The sequence below is a fragment of the Mastacembelus armatus genome, chromosome 20 (assembly GCF_900324485.2).
Source record: "Mastacembelus armatus chromosome 20, fMasArm1.2, whole genome shotgun sequence".
NCBI classification, from domain to species: domain Eukaryota; kingdom Metazoa; phylum Chordata; class Actinopteri; order Synbranchiformes; family Mastacembelidae; genus Mastacembelus; species Mastacembelus armatus.
Genome location: NC_046652.1, coordinates 7,967,694 through 7,986,009, shown reverse-complemented (window position 1 = coordinate 7,986,009; position 18,316 = coordinate 7,967,694). Strand labels below are relative to the sequence as shown.

General features: G+C 41.6%; 3 protein-coding genes across 10 annotated transcripts in view; 1 reads left to right on the top strand and 2 right to left on the bottom strand.

Moving 5' to 3' along the window:
* Positions 1-647: 647 nt before the first annotated feature.
* spice1 (spindle and centriole associated protein 1) lies at positions 648-7,928 on the bottom strand. 3 transcript variants are annotated; one of them, XM_026292883.1, is made up of 18 exons: positions 7,783-7,928; positions 7,465-7,560; positions 6,344-6,391; positions 5,934-6,074; positions 5,597-5,699; positions 5,297-5,415; positions 5,044-5,132; positions 4,743-4,885; positions 4,230-4,337; positions 3,830-4,104; positions 3,246-3,377; positions 3,025-3,151; positions 2,835-2,936; positions 2,337-2,755; positions 2,000-2,186; positions 1,858-1,915; positions 1,004-1,067; positions 648-895 (listed from the first exon to the last, which is right to left on the bottom strand). In XM_026292883.1, exons 2-18 carry the CDS (start codon positions 7,558-7,560, stop codon positions 845-847), a joined length of 2,262 nt encoding a protein of 753 aa, XP_026148668.1. In that variant the 5' UTR covers positions 7,783-7,928; the 3' UTR covers positions 648-844. The 3 variants fall into 3 exon arrangements, 2 of the variants coding, with proteins under 2 accessions (XP_026148668.1, XP_026148669.1); XM_026292884.1 differs by having other exon boundaries at positions 648-898; positions 2,337-2,713; XR_003294812.1 differs by having other exon boundaries at positions 831-895; positions 1,821-1,915.
* Positions 7,929-9,150: 1,222 nt separating this feature from the next.
* On the top strand, positions 9,151-16,806 carry shisa2b (shisa family member 2b). Its single transcript, XM_026291955.2, has 3 exons — positions 9,151-9,449; positions 9,633-10,011; positions 14,075-16,806. The coding sequence occupies exons 2-3, from the start codon at positions 9,708-9,710 to the stop codon at positions 14,638-14,640; spliced, it is 870 nt and encodes a 289-aa protein (XP_026147740.1). The 5' UTR covers positions 9,151-9,449; positions 9,633-9,707; the 3' UTR covers positions 14,641-16,806.
* Positions 16,807-17,423: 617 nt separating this feature from the next.
* Positions 17,424-18,316, bottom strand: part of atp8a2 (ATPase phospholipid transporting 8A2) — a 50,063-nt gene continuing 49,170 nt past the window's right edge. For all 6 annotated transcript variants that reach the window (XM_026291948.1, XM_026291954.1, XM_026291950.1 and 3 more), the window contains 2 exons: positions 18,118-18,209; positions 17,424-17,796 (listed from right to left, as the gene is read on the bottom strand). In XM_026291948.1, coding sequence (XP_026147733.1) covers positions 17,702-17,796; positions 18,118-18,209 — 187 coding nt within the window. In that variant the 3' untranslated portion in view covers positions 17,424-17,701. The remainder of the gene's footprint in view (positions 17,797-18,117; positions 18,210-18,316) is intronic.

Below are 18,316 nucleotides of genomic sequence, written 5' to 3'. Positions count from 1 at the left end.
CAGTACAATCCACAAAACATTCACTGCTTAACAAATGTGTTAGACCACCTGTCATAAAAAAGAGAAAACATATTTTAAGAAGTCTTTAACTTATTTAAAACAAAACAATATGGTCATTATTAGCTTTACCATTTTGAACAATGGAGGACCTCAAATTCACATTTTTATACCCACATTTGGTCCAGCACATGAGATTTTTCTCAGAGGTAAAAAACTAATCAAGTGTAACATTTACCCATTAAACTTTAGTTTTCCATTAAGAAATGCAATTAAATAACTGGGCATCAGAATAAAAAAAAACATTGTGTTTGATGATTTCTTCTGCACTTCCTGTAAAACGGTAAATTCCAAAATGTATGGATGACAATTATATTTTAGTATTAGAAATACCACTGTAACTAAAGAGCTTGCACATTCTGGTGGATTAACTATTACAGAAACATTAATTTGAGTAATCACCAGTACTGGTTAGTTTGTGGCAGCTGTGGCACCAACTTTACACTGGGCCGTGATATAATAAATTAGTTATACAAGGCAGTTGTATACAAAGGTTTTGGCAAATTATCTATTTGGTTTATTTTTAAAGCAAGAGAGGACAATACAACCCTGGTAGCACTCAGACAATAAAACACGTTTTACTTCAAATGTTAAAGATGTTTCTTTTTATTTCAGGCACTTTAAAAACAGAAATAGTTTTACTCATTATGGCACAAACAGTTAAGACCAAAAGGCAGAGCTCATTATAAATTAAAAATTCAACAAGTTTAATTCAGTGATTAAAATGCATAGATAAGTCACTCAAAAATGGCTTGTAACAAATGTCCTCAGGTTCCTGCTCTTCTTGTCATCTCATATGAGCAGACAAGGAAAACCACCCATCTCTCTGCTTGTCCATCTGCAGTAGAAAAAGAAATATGTTTTATTTAGAAAAAATTTAGAAATATGTCATTTAGATTCAAATGAAAACTACATGGTGAAATCCAGAGTTTGTGTGTGCATGTACCTGCGTTCTGCCATCCCTGGCTTCTCCTCCAAACCTTGGAGAAGATACTTCAGACCGAGCACATCTGCAGCACATACAAAGAGAATTTAGTCAGCCCTGGTCTTACTAACTCGCTGTTTCTAGCCCTTTCTTATCCAAACCTAAAGAAAGTATTACCTTCAACACATGGAAACCATTTAACAAGGAACTGTCATAATCTTTTCTTTATAGCAAAAAGACATCATCTCTCATTTTCTACTTCATGACCACAGTTTTCATATTGCTATCAATCGCAAACAGACACGTCTCTGCTGGCAACATTTTCACATTAAATATTTGCTTATGGTTCATGTTTTGAGGTTTTCTATGAACAACACTTAAGGTTTTATGTTGTAGGCTTAATTAGGACCAATAAATACTTCAGCTACACATGGCCTCTAATGATTAATAGACTTAATAGGCTGCTTGTACTTGTTAGTATAGTTTCAACTGAAGCTGTGGAGCTGGAGAGAGCACACTAGTCTCTGATTGTGCTCATTTACCTTGGGTTTATTATGGCAGTGTAGTAATTGTAAAGATATTTTGATATGTCTTCTTTTTGCATTTGAAGATCTTAGTAAACTGATGAAACGAGGTCTATGGACTACAGACTATTTGAGGACCTAAGATGCAAAGTATAAGAAATTATGTATAGGATGTGTTTGTATTACAGTCAAATTTTAGTCTTATGGTTTACATGTTTAAAATTATGGTTTAGTTATTCTTTTGTCAACCTGCTAAAAAAATGTCATCTAACGTCAAACAGCACACAGCAAAGTGGAAACTTTCCATTTCTCACCATCCTGTAAAATCAATCTCATCCAGCAGACACTCACTGTCTCTGATGGTCTTGCACAGGCAGCAGCATGGACACCTCCGGACTTCCTCCTCTATCTAAGAATGACACGTTGTAATGATTTTTATAGTCACAGTAAATGACACCAATGAACAGAGATATGTCAAATTAAGCAACTGTACCTGCTGTATGTGGGCTGAAGGCAGAAGGAGCGATGGAAGAGACAGAGGGAGAAACTTCTATTGAAACACTTTGCTTCTGCTGTTCAATAAGCTCCAGCAGTCGACCCCTTGCAGCTGCACTCTGCCTGTTGAGCTCAAGGAGGCGCTGCTCCATACTGCTCACACTAAGGGCATTAGAAGATGTTGCCTAAGAAAGAAAACACACACACAAATCCTGTGTGAATGTGGATTATGCCTGGTAAAACTCATTACTGTGAGAATCCTGACAGCTCACTGCAAAGCCTGGAAACAATGTTGATATAAGTGAAACGTGATTTATATTCCATCACTGTATCACCTTAGGAGTCACTTGGTTTCTGTCAGCAGCTTGGATGTTCTGACTCTGTCTGCCTGTGCTGCTGGACCCTGGCGTCCTTTTCTCTCCAACACTCTGAGGTGTAATTCTTCCTGTGCTATAGGAGCTCAACCTTCTCTCTTCGCTGCTACCACTAGTTGAGCCACCTGCTCCTGATGCCAGTCCCATAGCCTGGTTGAGCTGGGCCCTAATCAGGTTGTTCTGTTGGCTCAGCTGAGCGATTTCAGCCAGCATGGTCTCTGGAGGACACTGTGAGCGGAGAAGATCTGCAGTCAGAGAAGTGGAGGGCAGGCTAGTGAGAGGTGAGCTGGTGAGGCTTGAGGCTGAGGCTGTGAGGTCCTCAAAGGGATGCAGGTTATCTGTAGGAGATAGTTGATGGTACAGTGGTCCGGGCTGAGCAGCTGGGGAGGATTGAAGAAAATGTAACCTTTTCACATATGACTGAATGAGAATCAGATCAGGGGACAGTAAAATTGTTACCAGGAATATGTTGCCAGTTGTCTGTCTGCCGAGGCGGGGAGAGCAGGACAGCAGGAGAGACAGAAGCTTGTTTTTGCTCAGAAGCAGGTGCAGACTGACAAACTGTATAGAAAAAAATATATACAGTTCACCAGTATATGTACACGATACACAATATCCATTCACAGACACACACAAACAATGTAAGGACCTGCAGCTTTGACATTAGAGTCTTGGGATGGGTCAGTGTGTTCCTCCAGCAGTCCAAGTCCTCCCATCACCAGCACTACTGTGTCCAACTTCTGCTCCAGCTCTGCTGTCTGCTGCTGCAACACTTCCTGAGGAACCAAGCAGAAATAAAGACAATTCATCAGTACAGTTGGAATCGGCATAATAAAACAGTGTCAGACCGTGTGTTAAGCTCCATCTCACCTGCAGAGTTGTAGCCTCTTCTCTCAGAGTCATAGTCTCAGCAGTGAGAGCATTTATCAGCCCTCGCTGCTCTTTCAGCTCCGCCTGCAGTTTTCTCCTCTCCTGAGCATCTTTCTGAGCTTCCTCATCCCTCTATCACAGGTGGAGTGCAAAATGAGCAAACATCAAGAGAAAGCAGTGAGGTAAATTGTAAGAAAATGTATTTTTCTCAGTGTATGAAAAGGTATGGTAAGATTTTTGTGAGTTTTGTAATCTATCAGATGACAAGATTTCTGCTTCAACTGTTCACAAATTCTTTTTTTTCAAATCCAAATGAACTGCAGATGTGCTTGTTAGAAGTCAGCATCCAATCTATATGCATCGATTAGGTAACTTCAACAGAAACAAAATGATTAAAATAAGACTGAATAACACAAGGCTAATGTCAACCTAGAAACCATTCAAAAATATAAAACACTGTGGTATAAGTAATAAGTAAAGTAATGTACGTATACCGTATGTCCTGTTATAGTCCACAATGGATATATAGTATAACATCAACATAAAGGGGTACTTGATAAAGATTTACTGATCTTCTGATGAACCTGTTTGAGGAGATGCACTAAACGTCCAAGCGTGGAGACCAAGGCGACAGAGAATCCAGTTAGACCTTGGGTTCTCTGATGCTCTGGTCTCAGAGTGGAGCCTGGCATTGTGTCAGAACTTAGACTATCCAAGTCTGCCTCCACCTGACCCAACATGGTCTGCAGAAGGCCCAGAGTGGACTGGTCCCCGCTAAGAGAGGCAACAGAGGATCCATTGAACACTGAACCCTGAGAAACACACTTCTTGGTCCTGCCAGTACGACTACTGAACATTCCTGTGAAACACATAGATAAGGATTCATAGAATAAGTTACTGATTTATTCTGTGCGTTGGAGCTTATATTAACATTCACACTCAGAGTCACACATTATGAAGAAATAGGACCCTTTATCATATTACCTGACTGGTCAGGATTCAGGACATGAGAAACTGAAGGTTCCTCTATAGTTTCCCCTGACTGGTTCTGTTTGGACCGAACACGCTGAACAGCCACTGAAGCATTCAAAGCTGAAACAAAGGGGGAGGAGTTTGTTAATCTGATATATGCCTTGTAGTGGCCTAACTACATGAAATATGTAAATATGAAGCAGAATAAAATGGCCTGCAATAAGAATCTGAGAAACTTCCGACAATGGCCAGATTTTGATAGAAAAGGTGCACTTGACTGACGAATCACAACTCATTTTACATCAACTAAACAGAGTCTTTGAAGGGCTGACCTCAACTTGATGGACCTTAAGGATATACTGCTATTGTGTTGGTGTCAGATACCAGAGGATACCTTCAGAGGTCTTGTTGAGGGTCAGGGCGGTTTTGGCCATATGAGAGGGCCTTACACAATGTTAGGCAGGTGGTTTTGATGTCATGGTTGATTAGTGTATACCCTTAGAGAACCTTACATGTTCAGTCTACCTGTCTGATCTGGAGCTCTGCCTGATGTGCAGGGGGTAACAGGAATATTATCTCTCTCTGCCTGGTGATAGTTGGGACGGTCGACTTTCTGTTGCTGTATCACTCTGGCCCCAGACCTTGCCTTCATTTTTCGGATGTTGGCCCTGCAAAAATGTGACACTTTATAATCAGTCATAATCAATAAAAAATTCAACTATTGACATACTATTCCCCAAGCAAGGCACACAAGTCAGCTTGTTAACTCTGCTTGTTGTGGTTTGTACTGTTTTGGAAGTAATGCCAATTTTGTATTCATTAATACCTTCGAATTACATGATTCTCTGAACTGCCACAAGAATAGGAATCTTCTTCACTGTGGTCCTCCCCTGAAGCTTCTAGTTCATTGAGAGCCTTGAATGAAGCATTTTGTACATGAAAATATATTAATGCCAAGGGACGTTATAATGCAAAACTGGAAAATAATACAGCGATGTATTATTTAATAAAAAACACATGATGCACTAAAAAATATATTATATCTGGTGATAATAACAGTATACAACAGTCTCAATAACCTGCTGGTCCATCATCGACTGGCTGAGCAGTGACAGCTGAGTTGGAGGGTCTGGTCTCTGGAGTACAGGCAATTCTGAATCAGAGTGACAGTTTGGAGCCATGGTTACACTAGGATGTCCTGCGGAAATATGTACACACTTGTAGGATGGCTCGTGTTTGTGGCTCATTAAGTTTAAATAAACATAAATACTACAAACTACGCATAACCCCTCAAAAGGAGGTACGTGATTGACAATCTACAAGCATAAAGGACTAGTATGCACTCTATCCAATCACTGCATCTAAATGTTGCTTGCTACCTGTCTGTCTCCGTGGAGCATCTCCAAATAGGTCCTTGACCACAGCCATGGCTCTGTCAGAGCGGGCCAGCACATCCTGCAGCAGCAGCTGGTCAGAGAAAACCTACAGTGGTACAACACCCCATAGTCAGCATGTTAAACTTGGAGGGGTTTGGTTAACATTTTAAAGTCAAATACTTCTTTCTTGTTTAATAAAATAAAAACTAAATTCCTTCTTAACCAACATCTAGTCAGCGCAGAAAACACCTAAAATAACAGGAAAGTTATTGTCACTCACACACACACACACACACACAAATACAAATACAAATACAAATACAAATACAAATACAAACACCTCTTTGATGATGCGGAGGCTGGATTGATCCAGAGGTGCTGGACTTCCTGCATGTCTGAAACGTCGTTTCAGGACCTTCTCTCTCATCTCCCACTGAGCAGCAGCTTTGTTATGAGATTTATGAATCTCATGCCGGTGATTCTGACAGAAGACAGAAAATGTATATGGTGTGCAACAAATATTCATATTACTCTGAAATTACTTCAACAGATTTTTTTATTAATTGATCAAACTAATCTGTTTGTGTTTGTTAGTCCTGCCTTAATATTAAATGCTTCACCTATCAGTACAATCAGCTGATCGTGTCTATGACAAGTGTCAATTTTATGCAAAGGAAATAAAACTTCCCTATCCAGAAAATAAATTACGCAAAACAGTACCCTTCATGCAACAAGAATACAACCACTTACCAGCTCTGCAGGTGTCAGCTTGTGCACAGACAGATCATTGACAGTGCTCTGAAACCAACAACAGACAGAGGGTATTACTTTAATACTCAGTGGATATTTTTAACAAAATGTTTTTACAAAAATCTTCTAAAAGTGAACTTTGAGGTTTCATTATTTTTAAATAGCATATAGTTTGGAAGAGTGCCATCAGATTCAGTGCTTAAAATTGAGTTTGTGAAATGACTGATTTCTAAGGCTGTTCTGAATAAGAATTAGTGGTAATTGACAACTCTCAAATAAAGTGCATTCACAAAGTATTCAGACCCCTTCACTTCTCTCAATTTTGTTATGTTGCAGGCTGATACTACAATTGTTTAAATTCTTTTTTTCATTAATCTACACTCAGTGGCACATTATGACAAAGTAAAAACTGAATTTCAGGAAAGTTTTTAAATTTATTTAAAAGGAAATACTAAAATATCACATTTACATAAGTATTCAGACCCTTTGCAACAACATGGGAAACTTCTCCTGTTGTGCAAAACTCGTGAAAGCTGTTTGGAGTTTGCAAAAAAGCACTTGAAGGACTCAGACTGTGAGCAACAAGACTCTCTGGTCTGATGAGACCAAGATTGGACTGTTTGGCCTCAAGTCTAACACTTTATGTATGGAGGAAACCAGGCCACCTCTTATCAGCTGCCCAATACCATCCCAACAGTGAAGCATGGTGGTAGCAGCATCAAGCTGTGGAGGTGTTTTTCAGCCGCAGGGACTGGCAGACTGCTCAGGGTTGAGGGAAAGATGAATGGAGCAAAGCTCATCGACAGTCCCCATCCAACCTGACGGAGGTTTAGAGGATTTGCAAAGAAGAATTTCAGAAAATCCCCCTGTCCAGGTGTGCAAAGCTTATTGTGTCATACCCGCAAAGACTCCAGGCTATAATTACTGCCAAAGGTGCTTCAACTAAGTCCTGAGTAAATGGTGTAAATGTGATATTTCAGTTTTCAGCTTTTAAAACATGTTGTGGAGAGTAAATTTGGGCTCAAAACCTATGTTTAAAGAAAAGAGCACTAGTGGCTTCAAGTAAAGCCCAAAAATGTGAAGGGCTGATGTGGTTTGTTTTCAACAGCTGTAATACTCACCACCCACTCTCTTCGGGGAGCTGAGGCCTTGTTGGGGCGAACAGACCTTTTTGCTTTGCTGTGTTGCTGTGGACGCCCCACTCTCACAAACGACATCTGTTCACAGACACACGGTGATGCTTTGTAACGTAGTTAGTTACATACAGTCTGTATGAATCACCATCAGCTTAATAAGGTATTAAATTATTAACCGAGTCTCCTTCCCAACAGTTTTTGCTTCAACTACTCAGCCCAGATACGCAGCTTTGTTTAGCATCAGTTATCGTGAAATAACGTTAATTTTTTCGTTAGCTAACCAAACACTGAAACAGCACTTACACTTACGACGACGTCAAACCCCGGATAGTTAGAACAGCGTTTCCAGCAGCTTATACTCCTGCCACTTTGGACAAACTGAACAAAGTAAAAAATTTCCTTCAGTTTGTTATGTGACAGTTTTTCAACAGTTACGCGCCACTTCCTGTGCCGTTGCCACGGACAACCCTTCACGACGGTGCCTGATGGGAAATGAAGTACAAGTGGCGACAGGCGCTCTAGGAGGACAGTCCATGTGTGTACAACCTGCTTTTATGAAGGGTCGTACATTATTTGATCATGTTTGTCGTGTTTTACTACTGTGAACAGTAGTGTCATTAGCGGGCTATTTTAACTACTGTGTTGATATCTATCTACAGCATTGTTTTACCTGTTATATAATTAAGTTCATATCTTCAAAGTATTTAATTATAAATTCAATGTACTTGAATAAAATAATGCAGTATCTGCCAATTGAATGCTCTGTACTCATCATAAAAATCATAATATTTAAGAAAAATACAAGTATTTCATAATACATAAAATACAGAATACACTAGATCTACGAATTAGACCAAAGCTACTGTTTTTCTCAAAAACAAACAGTCAAACCTATTTCATAACATAATGAAAACTGGACCTATCATTCGTTCGGGTATAGCCACTAGATGGCAATGTCACCATGCATATATTCCTGCAGGGATATCTGCAGGCTGGCGTACCAGACGTCCCACCTGGAGAAAACTGACAGACAGGTTAGATCAACAAAAGTTCCGGAAAGAGAAAATTAGTTTAATTGAACTTAGCGGGAACTGCTCCAAGTATTTTCATGATTTTTTAAAGATGGAAGAATCTGTGTCATTTATAAATAATAGCTGGCGGGAAACAGTGTGTCTTGCCTTCAAACTAAAAGCCTAATTGTGTGTGAATTTTAGTAGCGTTTAACTTTAAAGTTGGATTTACTTTGAAAAATCGAAGTAACTGCAATACATCGCAGAAAATATATCCACAAAGTACAAAAAACGTGTAAACAATAACCAATCAAAACTTTTGTGAAGCAGATTTCAAACAAGATAAGACTGTTGACTATGGCTGGAGGCAAAAGTGGGTTTTTAATTTTGTACACCATAATTTAGAAATACCTTTATATTTGATTTTGATATTTTCCAAACAAGTCCACAAAAGTTACAAAATCTACATGTAGTATTTCCAGAGCTGGGGTTTATTTTAAAGGCTTGAAGAGGAAGTTATATGTTATTCATTATACCTTGACACCGGTAATTCCACGGGTTTATTGTGTTATAGTGAGGTGTGTATTTGCATCGGACTTTTTGCACGCCCCTTTCACTGTGGCACAAAGTGGGATAAACTGCATGCTTTACTTCAGTCGGGTTAGGCAGAGCCAGGCTGCGCTGAGTGATTTCTGACACCCAACAATGCAGACCGAGCCGCTTAAGTCTGGAAAGTTATCTTTACGCACGGGGCTGACGCTGACGGGACTCAGACGTGACAACAGCTGTACTCTTATGGGTCAGACTACAAGTGTTGGTTTCTCTGCAGCCTTGTGGAAAGTCATTTAACGCGCTAAGAGAAGACATGTACAGCCTCTTTACCGTGCCAGAGGAGCTCCTTTAGTCTTTCAGAGTTGGATTTACCACAGCTGTGATGGTTTACAGCTGGAATCTGCAAAGGTCTATGTCATTTCTGTGACAGTTTTCCTTTCAATCGCATAATTAACTGTTGAATCTGAATTACGCACGGGATTCCTCTAACAAATGACTCCCTCGTGGACTCCTGAGTGGTTTGTTGCTCCCTCACTTCATCCCCTCATCTCCGTTCATCGCGCTAATCTACCGTGTCTCCCCCCTCACCAGGTTAGACGTGAGGAGTGAACACCTCCCTGTCTCTTTCAGTGAGCCGGTGTTCGGCTGCGGGCCACCTGGCCAAGGATGTGGGGAGGCGGATTCCCGATGTCTGTCACCGCGATTATGACTTTACTCCTTGTCATTATCGACGTGAAAGCCAGCGGGGAGTATTGCCACGGCTGGCAAGACTCCCAGGGCGTGTGGAAAGAAGGGTTCCAGTGCCCGGAGAAGATCGACGCAGAGGACTCTATCATCTGCTGCGGGAAATGCGAGCTGCGCTACTGCTGCGCCAGCACTGACGCGCGGCTTGATCAGGGGAGCTGCGATAATGACCGACAGGCTCAGGAGCCCGGGACAGAAAGCAAGGAGAACAAGGACTCCGGTGCAGGTATAAAAACCCTCAATCCCAACTCAGTGTGATTCATGTGTACAGCATGTCAACGAAAATCCACTAAAACTGCTCACATGTTTTTTTTGTTGTTGTTGTTGTTAATGCAATGTGTCTCTGTGGACATTAAATTGTTGGTTACTGCCATATTGATTTTTGTTTTCCATTCATATTCGCGATAAAAGTAATGAAATGCCATGTGGGCTTTTAGGCGCACTGCATTTAAAGGTTGTATTAACGCCATGGCCAAGTCACACGCAATTTGATATTGTAAATTGCAGACCTATTATAATCTCTAGTTTCCTCTCATAAAGCCCGCAGCCCCACAGTCCATGTTTAGGGGTCCATCTACTGCCTGTCCCCGTCAGAGACAACAGCTGCACAGCAGACAGCAGTAGACTCCTCGGAACCAGTTAACTGCACGCACAAATGGTAGTATGTGCCGCGCTTCTGCACTTTATAAATAGCTGTGTTTGTTCTGCCTGTAACAGTGCAAGAGGGGCCAGGCTCAGATCACCCTGTCCCCACGGGGATCAAGTTTGGGCTTGACCGGATCTTGGGCAGGGGCTCGCCAAAAGGCGCTGACAGCTTTGTTCATAAAAATACAAATCGCGTTATGTATCATTTCCTTCTCGGCTCGTGGAGTCTCTTTCCCAAGCTGCTCCTAATCCCCACCCCCCCATCACCACCACCAGTCTCCTGGTGGCTGTGGACTGTTTTCTATTCACCCTGTCCCCATGTTTTGGTCTATCAGTGCTTATATTCAAATGAATTAATCTACCAAACTCTATTTAAGCTGCATCTTATCTTGAATAAACGCGTTTCAGAAAAACACAGCAAATATTGGCCATCAAGGACAAAAGCAACACAGGCGTGTTTCATGTTTCCCCTTAGGATAGCATGCCCTGTTTTGGACCTCCAGCTATAACCTGTCATTTGCTAAGACTATCATGCCTTATCACTGAAGAAACTGGTGTATACATTTCATTCAGTGGCCTCCAGCCAAAATAACTTGACCTGTGAAAGAAAAGCGGCTTTTTCTTCACTAACAACAGAGGAAGTGGCTTTTTTTTCCATGTAAAGCCCAGTTGTGCATTTCATTTTTCATACATTTGTAGCCAATTAATCATCCAGGAAAGATACACACTGTAATGTCAATGGATAACTGGCAGGAAATTATTAATGTGCTCAACATGAAGGAACATATGGTATTTAGGAACAGGAGAATGCCCCTGGGATAGGCGAGGGTGATGAGGGAGAGTCCAGCCAGCCAGCCAGCCACAAAGACCGTGCCCAAAACAAGAGCTTAGGAGAGGGGGCTGCTGTTATTGAGGCATGGCTGCAACAGCTCAACTGCAGCAACAGGTGTGGAGGAGCGACAGGGAACAATGGGAGGGTTTTAAACGCCATGCCCACAAAAAGTGATTCCTTTGCTTCACACAAAGCAAGAGGTAAAAAATAGTTTTTCAGATTTCTTTTGGCATTTGCTTGCACTCTGATAGAAAGCAAATAAGTAGCCTATATTTACTCAAGTATAGAGATAAAGATACACTTTTCACATTACAGCAGAAAAACAGACATATCAAATATCTGGCAAATAATTTTACGTAAAAAATAAAACCAGAATCTTACTTTAAAAAAGTGGTGTGAGCAATATCCTTTTCGTCTTATGAGCCCTATAAAAATAAGTTTAAAAAGTAATACAACAATAAAATATACTTTGTCTCTTAACATTTAGCCTTTAGCTGTGGATAACAACGTCGTACTGTTGGTTGGTCCAACACCTTTGGACCTGCGGGCTGAGTTGCCCTATTTGCCATGATTTTGTACAGATGTTATTGGCACCGACACAAAGAAACCTACTGGCATTGCTGACTCCCTGACTGTTTCATGACTGTCACCATGAGGTTTACGTTTAGTACCATTATAGGGTCAAAGTTTCTGTTTGCCTCTGGTTTTATACCTTCGGCCTTAGTTCTGCTTCACAGGCACAGGATGGGATGTGCTGAGGGGTGCTGCAGCACCCACTGTTGGCTGAGATTGTAACTAAGAGTTGTAATTGAGTTTAAAGCCTCTGTTATTTGACTTGCAGAGTTATTTCTGTATGTTTGCTGCTGTGTAACATTGTGAATCTGGTCGATGATGAGAGATTTCAAAAGTTTGCAGCTTTTTCTTGACTCCACCTTATTGTTTCCTTGCTTTGCTTGGCCCCGGTGCATGTGCACATATTGTGGACAGTAAATATGTTCCTGTGCCTCAAGTCTGCTTTGTGTTTCACACTAAATTTAAATGGTGACCATTTTAGTATTGTCGTTATGATTATGTTCATAGGCTGATGTTAGATTATTTGACGAGGTTTGTGTGATCTCGTTCTGATCAGAAATGATTAAAAACCACTGCTCTGTTGCATCTGGCTCTACACTCTTTCTTCTTCTTCTTCTTCTTACCCCATTCATGACCTGTCAGATTTAAGTTGTGGCTTTTTGGAGGGGTCCAAACCCTTGATTGGGAACCAATGGGACAAAAACTGACTATACAAAGTAATTAAATTAGCTCCACTCTGATCAGCAACAACAGGAAAATGTTGCTTTTGCATTTTTTACTTTTTCTTATCCAACTGAATTTGACATCCTCTTTTCATCTTTGCAGTGATTGTCTTATAGTGTGATTAAGTGTTAGGCAGAGGGGACATTTTTTTGCTTTAGGAATACATTCACTTTGACACAAGTACATTTTACTGATAATACTGAAAAAGCCCATCACTGTTTCGGAAAAGAGCTCTACACTGAAAAGAGTGAAGCAAGACAAGAAAAGCATTTTTGTAAATATTCATTCTCATCAGCGATGCAGGATAAAGACGTAAAGACTTCTCAGGACATTTCTGCTTTGGTAACCTTATGTGTTGCTGTAACTCTTAACACTTGCTTACTGGAAAGTGTGTACCTGTGAGGTAGATTATCATTTTGAAAAGTTTCTCAAGGCTGCGTGGATGTATTTCAAAGAACCCAAATACAAAAGGAAACTGGAGCCTGTTGCCACCTCTTTCTCTCTTTGGCATACAGTTACACCCAGTAATACATGGGTACATTCAAAGCAGAAAATAAGTACACCCTGTGGGAACAATAAAATACAACTAATCACTTATAATGTAACATGGTCATTATTGTGTTTGGAAGGTGTTTGTGTGAGTGAGCATAGGAATGCACGATAGAGGAAATCACCTCATCTCGCCTGTCACCCCGTTTTTGCCAAGAGCGTACACACACTGTGTTTTCTGTTGGGCAAAAAGAGAAAACTTTGTTGACCTGTTTTAAAGTTGCTGTTGGACCATCTCCAGCTCACTTTGGAAATAAGTAGACTGAAACTGAAATCTTCATGAATAAAAATGTCAAGCTTTTTACCCGTTTAATAACTCCTTTGCTATTTGACCTAATTCTAATTGTGAGTTATATGAGTACACTGTTGTGAGTCTGACTTGCTGTTTTAAAAGAAAAGGTCAGTGAGAAGGCATTGGCTTACTCATTTGATTTAAAGGACTAACTAACCTCCCATCCAGCTACATTAAATCAACTACCCCTCTTCAAGCAGAGGCCATTTATTGTAGTTCAACTTCAGTAACTTATTTTCAAAGGCTTTGTCATAAACAGCCGAAGAACAAGAAGGGTCACAAATTTCTGGCAGCCGGGCTTAAGAATGTCACCCAGGCACCCAACACACACACGGGTCTTCAGGGTCGAGGAGGCCGGGGACACAGCAGGGTGTGGAGGATTAAAACAGATCAAAACAAACTTAATAACTGCTAATGAGAGCCTCGGGCTCCCCGGGGACTCAATCCCAGTGTACCTTTCATTCTTTTACTCCAGTTCAAACACTCTTCTGTGTTCAGTCTTTTGTTTCACTGGCTAACTCAATCTCAGTTCACATGTAAGGGGCTTTGCCTGTGCAGAGAAGCAAGACATGAGTGTGTGAGCCCGTATTTCTTTGAAGTTTTATGTTCAACTTAAAAGAAAATATTTAGCTGCTATTTAATGCGAATGTGTTTTCTTTTCCTCTTTCCCTGTAGTGCCCATCTATGTGCCTTTCCTGATCGTGGGCTCTGTGTTTGTAGCTTTCATCCTGGTGGGTTCTGTGGTTGCTGTGTGCTGCTGCCGCTGCCTCCGACCCAAACAGGAACTGTCCTCTGGAAGTGCATCAGGAGGAGGGGCCAGTGGTGGCCGGCTCTTGGAAACCATCCCTATGATGGCCAGTACATCCAGAGGCTCATCATCCCGCCAGTCTAGTACAGCCACTTCATCGAGTTCCTCTGCCCCGCCTGCTGCCCCACGCCCTGCCCCCCCCCCCATAATTCGAGCTCAGGCCTCCTGCTGCCTGACACCTGATGCCAGCGTCTTTGTCAACATGCCCACCAACTTCTCTGTACTCAATTGCCAGCAGGCCACCCAAATCATGCCTCATCAGGGACAGTTCCTGCACCCACAGTATATCAGCTACGCCCACCCTGTGTCTTCTACCCCAGCCTTTATAGACCCCACCCAGGGAGGATACAGACCTCTCCAGTCCCCCTGCCCTCCTCCCACAGGTGGGTCCAGTGTCACCAGTGACCAGAAATACCCTCCAGTGACAGTGTGATGAGGGGCCAGCATGTAGACCACTCTGCCACTTTGTTGTGAAGACTAACTTGTGAAGTTTAACCTGTGATGGCTGTGCCAGAGACCTTTTGGGAACACTGCCAGAGTGGAAAAAGAAAGGCATGGAGTCAGACTCACATGAAGGACTCATAAAGCCAGTGCTGGCAGCAGGGCCTGTCCTGCTATTGTGTGTGTAGTGTGTGTCTGTTTAGTGTAGTGTGTTTAGTGATCTTTTGGCAAGCTGGAATGGGCTAAACTCAACCTATGATGGATGCATAAACAATGTTCTGTCTTGAAGCAAAGACAAAATTGCATATTGGAGGGTTATACAGCCCAGATGGGTGATAATGAGCAGCTCATTGAAGCATGCAGCCCAAATAAAGACTATACACGTGTTTGTGCTTGCATGTATGTGTATGTGAGAGTGAGAAAAAAAAAAAAAAATCCTCTGGGGCGCCCTAACAGCCAGGTGGTTTTGGTGGCGTGCCATGTACACACGCGACGTTGGCGGTTTGAGTCCGATCGCTGACATTTGTCACAGGTCTTCCCTCCTCTTTTCCTGCCTGCCTCTCTGCGACCCACTGAACAATAAAGGAAACAAAAAAAAGCCCTAAAAATAACAAAAAAGAAAAGAAAAATTAGAAAGATGTGTTGGTTAATAAGGAGCGATGACTGGATGATTTATAGCAGTGGACTGTATGGAAAGTAGATATTCAAGCACAGGGTAAAAAAATGACCACATGCTGTGTTTATACCGTGTGCACATCTGCACTTGTGAATGGCTGTGAGGGGTTTATACAACATACTATATGTTTGCTTGTGTTGAATGTATGAGGAAAGAAAGCACGTGAAACGATAATTGTACTGTATGTGTGTGTGTTTCTTGGAGAGAGAGTGTGAAGTGTGGAGGGACGTGGGCGTATGAGTAACCATGAGTGAACTATGTGTAATGGGAAATGCAGGTGGTGTGATGTGAAAGGCAGCCTCAATGTCCCTTCAGACTGTTTAAACTCTAATGAAGTGGACACAGGACACAGACTGAGACCCTCCACCCCCCACCCTGCCATCTAACATGAAAGAACATTAAAAAATGCCCCAACAAATTCACGCAAGGCTGGCAGTTAATGTACCTGAGAAGTGTGAGTGTGACAGAGAAGGAGTGAGAAGCAGTTTTTCTGAAGATTACAGAGTTAATTATGCAGAGAAAACTGGGCCAAATGCTCCCTTCACTTCTCTTTCCTGTGTGTGTGTGTGTGTGTGTGTGTTTAACACACTCAGCTCAGGACCTTAGAAGAGGGCATGGGCAGCTCCAGGGCAACTTTCAGTCATTATTTCCCACTTAAGAAAGGCACAGAGAGGGCAGTTATTGGTTGTTAATCTGAAAAGAGAAACTTGCATATTTTTTCAGCTATTCTGTGTATTGTTGTGCACGCTGGTCACTGGTAACTCAGTAACAAGCAACTTGAGGAATGTGTTGCTCCACTGAGCATGCAAACTGAGGTGTCCCCATACAGTAGTACTGAAGCTGCTGTGTCTCTGTACCTCACCTGCACTCCAAAAACCTCTGTAAACTACAGTAGGCACCTTGTGTGACATAAAACAGGTTTATCTATAAAAATATGGATGTTGAAATTTGGGCCAATGTTTTGCTCCTTTTGTCAAATACAGTGAATTGATGCAAGACAGACATTTTTCATATGCATTCTAAAAAAATAAACTTTTAAACCAGAAAAGATTGTGCAGAAATGATTTGTGTTCATCAACTTCTGCTGTTATACATGTTTGCTTAAAAACACTGAAAGGAAATTTTGGTGTTGTTGGTTAGTGACATTTACACACACACACACACATGCTAAATGCACAAACACACATACACACTTGGAAACACTACTTTGTTAACAAAAAGCTAACCTGTGTGGTGAATAGGATTTGCAGCAGAAGCAAAAACACATACATAGTTAAGCTATTAGAAACACTAATTACACACATTCACGTACAGCTCTACCACCCACTGAGGACAGGATGCATATCACCAAACACATAGAGGGAACTATAAACCCCAACATTTGACAGTTTAAAAATTATGACAGTGCAGAGGCGTAGTTTTGGCAGAAACTCAGCTACAGTAATGTGGAAAGCGGAGCAGTCTGTTGGGGAGTCACTGGGGAGGAGTTGAAAAGCATAAACGGCTCTCTGGTTCCTGCTCAGCCGTGGTCCAATGGATTCTCCATACTGGAGCAGCTGCAGTCAGTTTTGGGCTGGGTCACATCCAGGAAGCAGGAAGGTGGGTGGGAAAAGGATCTCCAGTTGGACTCCAGGATCCAGAGGCAGCGGGTGTGCATTTATCGGCAAACCAATAAGAATCGTGGGAGAGATTTGATTTTGATTGTTTAATAGAGACCCATTTTAAGCATAAAATGTATAACAAACTCCTCCCCGTTCCCTGCACAGTTGCCACAAAATGTGTTGGAAAAAAAAAAAACAAACTCAACTGCACAAGGTAACAATCAACAAACGGAGACAAACAGTGAGGACATGGATTGATTAGATTTAATGATTAGGACTTGGGTGGACAACCCCCGTCTGTCACCTTGCATTCCTGAACCAGTGTCCTCAACACAGAACACACAGACAATGGACTCGACAAATCACAGACCAGAAAAACACATGATCCAGGTGAGTACCTCAATCAAATCTGTTCTGCCTGGATGACTATTAGTACTAGTTCAAGTAAAGTATGCCCTCTAACACATTATGAGTACAAAAACAGGCATGAAGAGAAAAAAATAGAACATGCACATTAATGTCCACTTCAATTAAAAAAATAAAACTGTTGAATAAAGAGTGGAAATCCAACAGAACTGGAGGAGGAAGAAGCCGTAATGACAAGCTTGCTGCTTCTACGTCAGCTGACAATGTTTAACAGGCTGCATGAAAATCTCCAGAGCAGTCAGGACAAAAACAAGAAAAACAAAAACTGGCCATGATGAACATAAGTCTGTCTCCACTGACGCTGTAACAACCATTTCTTCAGTGAGCTGGAGTCTTGGTCAGGGGTCGGGCTAGAGGCTGGGGCGTTGGCGGGTGGTGTCGTAGGAGCGTACTACCTGGGACTGGGACACCACACCGTGCTCCTCCTGAGAGAAGGCATACCCATCTGTAGAGGAACAGAACAGGAAGAATTAAACATTTCATTTTTATATTAATCACCACTGGTTAGTGTGGAATGGCCAAAATCTATAAAGCCAAACATTTGGTTTCCCTCAATTCTTCTGCTTTAAAGTTATACATACATAGATAGTGGAGCTTGACATGGGTTTAAAACTTTTTATCTAGTGTAACAATGAAGAAATAAACACAGAAAAACTATTGGTCTTCAACTCGCTGCTTACTAAATCAACCTATAATAACAAACCTGCCAATGTTGGAGCAGGACTCTGATAACATTACAGTGTGGATGTGTGGAAGTGACACTCACGTGACACAGTCTGCTGCACCGAGTTTGAGCGTCCTACACTTGAAGGGGTTTTTCTAAAGACTCTTGTCAGCAGATGGGCTCGTTCGTTTAGACTGCAGACAGAAGAAATGCAGAAGAGTCAGACCACAGTCGTGGTCATGTCATGGCACTTATTTATAGCTAACTATAATCTGCAATACACTATTTTTTGTAATAACAA

Coding starts and splice junctions, on each gene's coding strand:
- spice1 (XM_026292883.1), bottom strand. CDS start 7,560: ATGTCGTTTGTGAGAGTGGGGCGTCCACAGCAACACAGCAAAGCAAAA. Junction 5,700..5,933: donor GCCTCCGCATCATCAAAGAG/GTGTTTGTATTT, acceptor GTACCACTGTAG/GTTTTCTCTGACCAGCTGCT. Junction 4,338..4,742: donor CAGAGCTCCAGATCAGACAG/GTAGACTGAACA, acceptor CCTTTGTTTCAG/CTTTGAATGCTTCAGTGGCT.
- shisa2b (XM_026291955.2), top strand. CDS start 9,708: ATGTGGGGAGGCGGATTCCCGATGTCTGTCACCGCGATTATGACTTTA. Junction 10,012..14,074: donor GAACAAGGACTCCGGTGCAG/GTATAAAAACCC, acceptor CTTTCCCTGTAG/TGCCCATCTATGTGCCTTTC.